General features: G+C 32.0%; 1 protein-coding gene across 2 annotated transcripts in view; it reads left to right on the plus strand.

Annotated features, from left to right (window-relative positions):
* LOC660399 (zinc finger and BTB domain-containing protein 49) overlaps nt 1–5,592 on the plus strand; it is a 44,740-nt gene extending 39,148 nt beyond the window's left edge. The window contains exon 6 of one of the 2 annotated variants that reach the window (XM_015984022.2): nt 2,171–5,592. In XM_015984022.2, the coding sequence (XP_015839508.1) occupies nt 2,171–2,505 (335 nt within the window). In that variant the 3' untranslated portion in view covers nt 2,506–5,592. The remainder of the gene's footprint in view (nt 1–2,170) is intronic. The other variant, XM_008200472.3, reaches the window with a different exon arrangement.
* Nucleotides 5,593–11,242: the final 5,650 nt, after the last annotated feature.

An 11,242-nucleotide genomic window follows, 5' to 3' on the forward strand; every position in this document is an offset into this window, starting at 1 on the left:
CTACTCTGCGATATTGCAAGATTTCAGAAATTAACTCTTATTTTGAGAATAAAGACACTTGCTCAGCGACTCTGCGATATTGCAAGATTTCAGAAATTAACTTTTAATATTTAGAATAAAGACACTTGCTCAGCTACTCTGCGATATTGCAAGATTTCAGAAATTAACTCTTGATTTTGAGAATAAAGACTCTTACTCAGCTACTCTGCGAAATTGCAAGATTTCAGAAATTAACTCTTAATATTCAGAATAAAGACACTTGCTCAGCGACTCTGCGATATTGCAAGATTTCAGAAATTAACTTTTAATATTTAGAATAAAGACACTTGCTCAGCTACTCTGCGATATTGCAAGATTTCAGAAATTAACTCTTGAATTTGAGAATAAAGACTTTTACTCAGCTACTCTGCGATATTGCAAGATTTCAGAAATTAACTCTTGATTTTAAGAATAAAGACTCTTGCTCAGCTACTCTGCGATATTGCAAGATTTCAGAAACTAACTCTTGATTTTGAGAATAAAGACTCTTGCTCAGCTACTCTGCGATATTGCAAGATTTCAGAAATTAACTCTTGATTTTAAGAATAAAGACTCTTGCTCAGCTACTCTGCGATATTGCAAGATTTCAGAAACTAACTCTTGATTTTGAGAATAAAGACTCTTGCTCAGCTACTCTGCGATATTGCAAGATTTCAGAAATTAACTCTTAATATTCAGAATAAAGACACTTGCTCATCTACTCTGCGATATTGCAAGATTTCAGAAATTAACTCTTGATTTTAAGAATAAAGACTCTTGCTCAGCTACTCTGCGATATTGCAAGATTTCAGAAACTAACTCTTGATTTTGAGAATAAAGACTCTTGCTCAGCTACTCTGCGATATTGCAAGATTTCAGAAATTAACTCTTAATATTCAGAATAATGACACTTGCTCAGCTACTCTGCGATATTGCAAGATTTCAGAAATTAACTCTTAATATTTAGAATAAAGACATTTGCTCAGCTACTCTGTGATATTGCAAGATTTTAGAAAATAACTCTTGATATTGCGAATAAAGACACTTCCTCAGCTACTCTGCGATATTCCAAGATTTCAGAAATTAACTCTTAATATTCAGAATAAAGACATTTGCTCAGCTACTCTGTGATATTGCAAGATTTTAGAAAATAACTCTTGATATTGCGAATAAAGACACTTCCTCAGCTACTCTGCGATATTCCAAGATTTCAGAAATTAACTCTTAATATTCAGAATAAAGACTCTTGCTCAGCTACTCTGCGATATTGCAAGATTTCAGAAATTAACTCTTGATTTTGAGAATAAAGACTCTTGCTCAGCTACTCTGCGAAACTGCAAGATTTCAGAAATTGATTCTTGATTTTGAGAATAAAGACTCTTGCTCAGCTACTCTGCGATACTGCAAGATTTCAGAAATTGATTCTTGATTTTGAGAAAAAAGACTCTTGCTCAGCTACTCTGCGATATTGCAAGATTTCAGAAATTAACTCTTGATATTAAGAATAAAGACACTTGCTCAGCTACTCTGCGATATTGCAAGATTTCAAAAATTAACTCTTGATTTTGAGAATAAAGACTGTTGCTCAGCTACTCTGCGAAACTGCAAGATTTCAGAAATTGATTCTTGATTTTGAGAATAAAGACTCTTGCTCAGCTACTCTGCGATATTGCAAGATTTCAGAAATTAACTCTTGATATTAAGAATAAAGACACTTGCTCAGCTACTCTGCGATATTGCAAGATTTCAAAAATTAACTCTTGATTTTGAGAATAAAGACTGTTGCTCAGCTACTCTGCGAAACTGCAAGATTTCAGAAATTGATTCTTGATTTTGAGAATAAAGACTCTTGCTCAGCTACTCTGCGATATTGCAAGATTTCAGAAATTAACTCTTGATTTTGAGAATAAAGACTCTTGCTCAGCTACTCTGCGATATTGCAAGATTTTTTTTATTTATCTTTATAGATAATTTTGTAATTTTATAAGCTCGTACGCTGTGGACACTATACAATAATCCAATGGTTGATACAATAATTTAATCCGGCTCGAAGGACCAAAAATGTTAGTATATGCTCAAAGTAGGAACCGTAGATTTTATTATTACAAATCACTGTTGCCACAACACTTTGAATAAAATTTAATTGAGGTAGAAAACTGTTTTCTGTTGAAGGTGAAGGCGCATCCTCCGACGCCGAGAAGCCCGACGCCGACCAGGACGACACCATCGACTCCATGGCGGTGTCATACCCCGTTTCGTCCGGCACCGGCCTGGACATCCTCCGGAGCAGCCACGACTCCTCCATCATCAGTTTTCTTCGCGCCGACGCCGCCGAAAAGCAACGCGAGCGTCGCTTCGCGTGTCCCTTCTGCGGGAAATGTGTCCGCTCTAAGGAGAACCTCAAGCTCCACGTGCGCAAGCACACCGGCGAACGGCCCTTCGTGTGCTTGTTCTGCGGACGTGCCTTCGGCGGAAAGAGCGACCTGACGCGACATCTGCGCATCCACACGGGGGAAAGACCGTACCATTGCGACATGTGCGGGAAGTGTTTCGCGCGCGCTGATTACCTCTCCAAGCACTTGACTACACACATTAACACTTCCCGCTGATAGTACTGGGAAAGGGGGGCGCGTGGCGACATCTAGGCTGCCGGAACACTACTGCCAATCACGCGCTGCCACGACGGCGCCCGTCATTGGAGCACGCTTATTCGCGCCAAATTTGACATTGAACATTTAAAATAATTCACAAAAAATTGATAAAAGTTTTGGTTTAGTTCACGGAGGAACGTGGGTTAGGAAACGAAACGAGATACAATTTACGATTTCCTGTTCCCGAAAAAATATAGTACAGCTGAGAAACAATGAGGGCGCTTCGAGGGTTAATTACTTGTAAAAAAAATAAAGAAATGTTGAGCTTTGCGTTCTTAATACACTGAAAAAAACTGACTAACTAATATTTTTACAAGAAGTTATATATTTTTCAAAACGCTGTAACCGCATCCCATGGTAGCACAGTTTGAGAAAGTTATATTGCGGTTATATAACGTTAATATAACCGCGATTCACAAACCTAACCATTGGTTATGTTATACTAAGTTTATATAACGGTTACCTAACCATGGTTAACATTGCGGTTATTTTGATTTACATAGATATTCGTATTATATATATATATATATATATTTATATACATTTATTAGTGTCCTTCGAAGTTAAAAAAGAAATTTAATTTTAACAAATTTTTAAGTACCACAAACTTAAAAATCCAGAAGGTAGGTAAATATTACCATTATCGCCATTATCGTGGTCTGACCACCTAATAAAACAATTAAATTAGTTTTTATACTTAAAAAAAGTAGTTTTAATTTAACCAACATTTCATAACAATAAATTCAATAAATTTTTAACTCAAAATTATAATCTGGCATGAGTATTTTAAGAGTTTTTAGTTTAATTTTTCCCACTTTCTACCTACCGACCCTTTTCAAGTAGTCTGGTAGAAATGACGACATCTGAACACTTGTTGTATTTAGTATTACATATTTAAAATGAAGAAAATAGTGATAATTTGGAATCACGTTTTTTTTTTAATAATACTTTTAAATATTTTTGGTAAGTAATTTTACCAACTCGTAATAGCTATTTAAACGTTAGAATCAAAATATCATTATTTTAATTACGGCTACAGAGTGTAATTTTTAATATAAGTAGTTCCATGTTTGTCTGTTCTTCAGATGGTTTAGTAATAAAGCAAAATGTCGTAATAAGAGAAACATAGGAATGGTTATATGTATGTATAAAACATATTCAGGGCTGTAATCGAGATGTAACCGCAGTTATATAATCCCAATATAACCACGGGTAAATTAAGGTTATATAACGAAACATAACCGCGATATAAAAAGGCCAGTTATCGCAATATAACGCATAGATAACGGTTATATCGCGGTTATATTATAAGTGTGCAACTAGGGTCGAAAGCGTTTTGAAAAATATGAGTTACCTTGTGGTAACCGTTATTTAAATCCAACCATTTTTTTAATTCGCCCTCTGTCGACATTAGCGGAACTATCGCGAACGGGGACGTTTTATTAGTACATTGTTTCGTATCCTAATTTATAGTAATGCGTAGTCCAATGTAATGTCAAATTTGGGTGATGTGTGCCAATCAGTGGCGGGCGTTGGTTCGAACGCATTGGCGGTCAATTTAAATTTTCGGTGCTTTTCGATGCTTTGTTTTCGGGTTTTTGTTTGGTATTTGTCCACAAATGAATGTTTTCCGTCCTTGTATTTTTGTTTTGATGGCTGTGAATTTGAAAGTGTTATAGTTTTTTAACTTGGTCGAGAAGCGTTTAGTTATCGCGCATATTTTGTGAGAATATGTGCCATCCCTAAACTAGCCATTAGACGACGTAAGCGATATTAGTGAGCTAGCAATTAAAGCAATATTTAGTGAAAACAGATGATAACTAATTGGGGAAAAATCGGGTTGATCGTTCCTTCTAGTCATGACGGTAGTTAACTGCTGTGGCCTTGTTCCAGTATTAATGTCCACAAAAATGATAACTTTGTACACGGAAACATCGAATATGAATCTTATAACTGATTTTAAGTATAACTGATGGTTTATTATGTAGTTTTGTGCCAATTCGATGTACCTCATGACATTCTGTGTTTAGATGGTGTTGAAATATTTACAATGTAATTAAGCTAAACGTTTCTTTTCATAGTGTATAAATTAAATGTTTAACATCGAATTTCTACAGAATTATTTTTTTATACGCACTATACAACAAGACGATGTCCATTAATCCGTATTGCCAAGAATTATTTTTTATACATGTAATAGATAAGTTTCGACGATGCTCAATACAATCACATCAAGTACCTAATGGCCATAATACTGATGTTAAACATTTAGCCACTTTTTTTATACCTCTAACTTTGAACTACTTTAGGACAATTTTACATCTTGTAAATGTTGATGGTGCCTTTTCAAATATTTTATTGATGAAAATTCATTTTTATGTCTGCTACGTCACTCATATTTTACCGGAATCTATCTCAAACAGGACTTTGTTTCCGTCTTTCACAAATGAAATATTTGCTGTGATAATAACGAATCAACTCTTTTCAAACAACACCACCGTTACAATTCGGTTGCGTCTTCGTCTGTAAAAATGTTTTTTCATCCCACAATTTTGTCCTAAAGTACGCATACTTTGATCATTAAAATAGTTATATAAATAAATGTTCCTAATAAATGTGATTAGGTGTTATCGACTATGTATATTGTTATTGTCATATTCTATATTGAAACAAGAATTTTATTTGGAAAATTGTCCAAAAAAACAAGTCAAATGATGCAAAGGAGGGGCATAGACTTAATCTCTAAAATAATATTTGTGAAAATAATTAAATGTTTCTCTCGATGTACGTCTATACCTATGCTACTTTATCTCATAGTTTTCAATGGTTATTTTTTAATATAATTTATTTCGATAGTTATTACTTATTATACAAATAAATGTAATTTTTTTCTATTCGTTCATTAAAAGGGAAGTGTTGTTCATTGCACACGGTTTCATTCAAGCCTTCTGCGATCCTTATATTAATCCGATCATCCTTTTTTTCTTCTTTTGTAACTGAAGCAAACTGGGTTCAAAGCGACAAACAAAAGATAAGTACATCCAATTTTTTAACAAAAAACCAACAGGCAATAAAGGTAGGATTAAATTTTTTGATTTATTATTATTAGAACTACTTTATTTATGTCCAATCGATACGTTCTAGAGTATTTCCCAAAAAAAATTCATAACTCAAAAACTAAAGGTCATAGAGCAATGCGGTTTGTTCCATTGAATTCAGCGGCTTATTTTGCGTATAAAACCATCTTTTAACGAGATGTAAACTTTTAAAGTTTTTTGCTAAAAATCAAGATAGGCAATATCTATAGTGGAAAATTTTATTCACCAAAAAAAATTCATAACTCAAAAACTAACAGTCGTAGAGCAATGCGGTTTGTTCCATTGAATTCAGCGGCTTATTTTGCGTATAAAACCATCTTTTAACAAGATGTAAACTTTTAAAGTTTTTTGCTAAAAATTAAGATAGGCAATATCTTTAGTGGAAAATTTTATTCACCAAAAAAAAATTCATAACTCAAAAATTAAAAGTCGTAGAGCAATGCGGTTTGTTCCATTGAATTCAACGGCTCATTTTCTGTATTACACCGCCCTTTTTACAACACTACCTTACTCGAAGACTTAGTTAAAAATTTATTAATTAAGTTGAAAAATGGTAGATGCGCCGAATTATTTATTAAAAAATACATAACTCAAAAACTTAAAGTCGTTGAGCAATGCGGTTTGTTCCATTGAATTCAGGGGCTCATTTTGCCTATAAAACCGTCATTTAACAAGATGTAAACTTTTAAAGTTGTTTGCTAAAAATTAAGATAGGTAATATCTATAGTGGAAAATTTTATTCACAAAAAAAAATTCATAACTCAAAAACCAAAAGTCGTAGAGCAATGCGGTTTGTTCCATTGAATTTAGCGGCTCATTTTCTGTATTACACCGCCCTTTTTACAATACTACCTTACTCGAAGACTTAGTTAAAAATTTATTAATTAAGTTGAAAAATGGTGGATGCGCCGAATTATTTATTAAAAAATTCATAACTCAAAAACCAAAAGTCGTACAGCAATGCGGTTTGTTTGATTGAATTCTACGGCTCATTTTACATATTATATCAATTTTTCACAAGAATTAAAAATTTTAAATTTTTTATCTAAATTTAGAGTAGCCATTTGTCATAGTGGAAAATTTTATCCAACAAAAAAATTCATAACTCAAAAATTAAAAGTCGTAGAGCAATGCGGTTTGTTCCATTGAATTCAGCGGCTCATTTTCTATATTACACCGCCCTTTTTACAACACTACCTTACTCGATGACTTAGTTAAAAATTTATTAATTAAGTTGAAAAATGGTGGATGCGCCGAATTATTTATTAAAAAATTCATAACTCAAAAACCAAAAGTCATACAGCAATGCGGTTTGTTTGATTGAATTCTACGGCTCATTTTACATATTATATCAATTTTTCACAAGAATTAAAAATTTAAAATTTTTTACCCAAATTTAGAGTAGCCATTTGTCATAGTGGAAAATTTTATCAAACAAAAAAATTCATAACTCAAAAACTAAAAGTCGTAGAGCAATGCGGTTTGTTCCATTGAATTCAGCGACTCATTTTGCGTATAAAACCATCTTTTAACGAAATGTAAACTTTTAAAGTATTTTGCTAAAAATTAAGGTAGGCAATATCTATAGTGGAAAATTTTATTCACCAAAAAAAAATCATAACTCAAAAACTGAAAGTCGTAGAGCAATGCGGTTTGTTCCATTGAATTCAGCGGCTCATTTTGCGTATAAAACCATCTTTTAACAAGATGTAAACTTTTAAAGTTTTTTGCTAAAACTTAAGGTAGGCAATATCTGTAGTGGAAAATTTTATTTCCCAAAAAGAATCATAACTCAAAAACTAAAAGTCGTAGAGCAATGCGGTTTGTTTGATTGAATTCTACGGCTCATTTTACATATTATATCAATTTTTCACAAGAATTAAAAATTTAAAATTTTTTGCCTAAATTTAGAGTAGCCATTTGTCATAGTGGAAAATTTTATCCAACAAAAAAATTCATAACTCAAAAATTAAAAGTCGTAGAGCAATGCGGTTTGTTCCATTGAATTCAGGGGCTCATTTTGCCTATAAAACCGTCATTTAACAAGATGTAAACTTTTAAAGTTGTTTGCTAAAAATTAAGATAGGTAATATCTATAGTGGAAAATTTTATTCACAAAAAAAAATTCATAACTCAAAAACCAAAAGTCGTAGAGCAATGCGGTTTGTTCCATTGAATTTAGCGGCTCATTTTCTGTATTACACCGCCCTTTTTACAACACTACCTTACTCGAAGACTTAGTTAAAAATTTATTAATTAAGTTGAAAAATGGTGGATGCGCCGAATTATTTATTAAAAAATTCATAACTCAAAAACCAAAAGTCGTACAGCAATGCGGTTTGTTTGATTGAATTCTACGGCTCATTTTACATATTATATCAATTTTTCACAAGAATTAAAAATTTAAAATTTTTTGCCTAAATTTAGAGTAGCCATTTGTCATAGTGGAAAATTTTATCCAACAAAAAAATTCATAACTCAAAAACTAAAAGTCGTAGAGCAATGCGGTTTGTTCCATTGAATTCAGCGGCTCATTCTGCGTATGAAACCATCTTTTAACGAGATGTAAACTTTTAAATTTGTTTGCTAAAAATTAAGGTAGGCAATATCAATAGTGGAAAATTTTATTCACCAAAAAAAAATCATAACTCAAAAACTGAAAGTCGTAGAGCAATGCGGTTTGTTCCATTGAATTCAGCGGCTCATTTTGCGTATGAAACCATCTTTTAACGAGATGTAAACTTTTAAAGTTTTTTGCTAAAAATTAAGATAGGCAATATCTATAGTGGAAAATTTTATTCACAAAAAAAAATTCATAACTCAAAAACCAAAAGTCGTAGAGCAATGCGGTTTGTTCCATTGAATTCAGCGGCTCATTTTGCGTATGAAACCATCTTTTAACGAGATGTAAACTTTTAAAGTTTTTTGCTAAAAATTAAGATAGGCAATATCTATAGTGGAAAATTTTATTCACAAAAAAAAATTCATAACTCAAAAACCAAAAGTCGTAGAGCAATGCGGTTTGTTCCATTGAATTCAGCGGCTTATTTTCTGTATTACACCGCCCTTTTTACAACACTACCTTACTCGAAGACTTAGTTAAAAATTTATTAATTAAGTTGAAAAATGGTGGATGCGCCGAATTATTTATTAAAAAATTCATAACTCAAAAACCAAAAGTCGTACAGCAATGCGGTTTGTTTGATTGAATTCTACGGCTCATTTTATATATTATATCAATTTTTCACAAGAATTAAAAATTTAAAATTTTTTGCCTAAATTTAGAGTAGCCATTTGTCATAGTGGATAATTTTATCCAACAAAAAAATTCATAACTCAAAAACTAAAAGTCGTAGAGCAATGCGGTTTGTTCCATTAAATTCAGCGGCTCATTTTGCGTATGAAACCATCTTTTAACGAGATGTAAACTTTTAAAGTATTTTGCTAAAAATTAAGATAGGCAATATCTATAGTGGAAAATTTTATTCACAAAAAAAAAATTCATAACTCAAAAACCAAAAGTCGTAGAGCAATGCGGTTTGTTCCATTGAATTCCGCGGCTTATTTTGCGTATAAAACCATCTTTTAACGAGATGTAAACTTTTAAAGTTTTTTGCTAAAAATCAAGATAGGCAATATCTATAGTGGAAAATTTTATTCACAAAAAAAATTCATAACTCAAAAACTAACAGTCGTAGAGCAATGCGGTTTGTTCCATTGGATTCAGCGGCTTATTTTGCGTATAAAACCATCTTTTAACAAGATGTAAACTTTTAAAGTTTTTTGCTAAAAATTAAGATAGGCAATATCTTTAGTGGAAAATTTTATTCACCAAAAAAAAATTCATAACTCAAAAATTAAAAGTCGTAGAGCAATGCGGTTTGTTCCGTTGAATTCAGCGGCTCATTTTGCGTATGAAACCATCTTTTAACGAGATGTAAACTTTTAAAGTTTTTTGCTAAAAATTAAGATAGGCAATATCTATAGTGGAAAATTTTATTCACAAAAAAAAATTCATAACTCAAAATCCAAAAGTCGTAGAGCAATGCGGTTTGTTCCATTGAATTCAGCGGCTCATTTTGCGTTTAAAACCATCTTTTAACGAGATGTAAACTTTTAAAGTTTTTTGCTAAAAATTAAGATTGGCAATATCTATAGTGGAAAATTTTATTCACCAAAAAAAATTCAAAACTCGAAAACTAAAAGTCGTAGAGCAATGCGGTTTGTTCCATTGAATTCAGCGGCTCATTTTCTGTATTGCACCGCCCTTTTTACAACACTACCTTACTCGAAGACTTAGTTAAAAATTTATTAATTAAGTTGAAAAATGGTGGATGCGCCGAATTATTTATTAAAAAATTCATAACTCAAAAACCAAAAGTCGTAGAGCAATGCGGTTTGTTTGATTGAATTCTACGGCTCATTTTACATATTATATCAATTTTTCACAAGAATTAAAAATTTAAAATTTTTTACCTAAATTTAGAGTAGCCATTTGTCATAGTGGAAAATTTTATCCAACAAAAAAATTCATAACTCAAAAACTAAAAGTCGTAGAGCAATGCGGTTTGTTCCATTGAATTCAGCGGCTCATTTTGCGTATGAAACCATCTTTTAACGAAATGTAAACTTTTAAAGTTATTTGCTAAAAATTAAGGAAGGCAATATCTATAGTGGAAAATTTTATTCAACAAAAAAAAATCATAACTCAAAAACTAAAAGTCGTAGAGCAATGGGGTTTGTTCCATTGAATTCAGCGGCTCAGTTTCTGTATTACACCGCCCCTTTTTACAACACTACCTTACTCGAAGACTTAGTTAAAAATTTATTAAATTGAAAAATGGTGGATGCGCCGAATTATATTATTAAAAAATTCATAACTCAAAAACTAAAAGTCGTAGAGCAATGCGGTTTGTTCCATTGAATTCAGCGGCGCATTTTGCGTATAAAACCATCTTTTAACGAGATGTAAACTTTTAAAGTTTTTTGCTAAAAATTAAGATAGGCAATATCTATAGTGGAAAATTTTATTCACCAAAAAAAATCATAACTCAAAAACTAAAAGTCGTAGAGCAATGCGGTTTGTTCCATTGAATTCAGCGGCTCATTTTGCGTATAAAACCATCTTTTAACGAGATGTAAACTTTTAAATTTGTTTGCTAAAAATTAAGGTAGGCAATATCAATAGTGGAAAATTTTATTCACCAAAAAAAATTCATAACTCAAAAACTAAAAGTCGTAGAGCAATGCGGTTTGTTCCATTGAATTCAGCGGCGCATTTTGCGTATAAAACCATCTTTTAACGAGATGTAAACTTTTAAAGTTTTTTGCTAAAAATTAAGATAGGCAATATCTATAGTGGAAAATTTTATTCACCAAAAAAAATCATAACTCAAAAACTAAAAGTCGTAGTGCAATGCGGTTTGTTCCATTGAATTTAGCGGCTCATTTTGCGTATAAAACCATCAAGTTACG

The sequence above is a fragment of the Tribolium castaneum genome, chromosome 7 (assembly GCF_031307605.1).
Source record: "Tribolium castaneum strain GA2 chromosome 7, icTriCast1.1, whole genome shotgun sequence".
Taxonomy (NCBI): Eukaryota; Metazoa; Arthropoda; class Insecta; order Coleoptera; family Tenebrionidae; genus Tribolium; species Tribolium castaneum.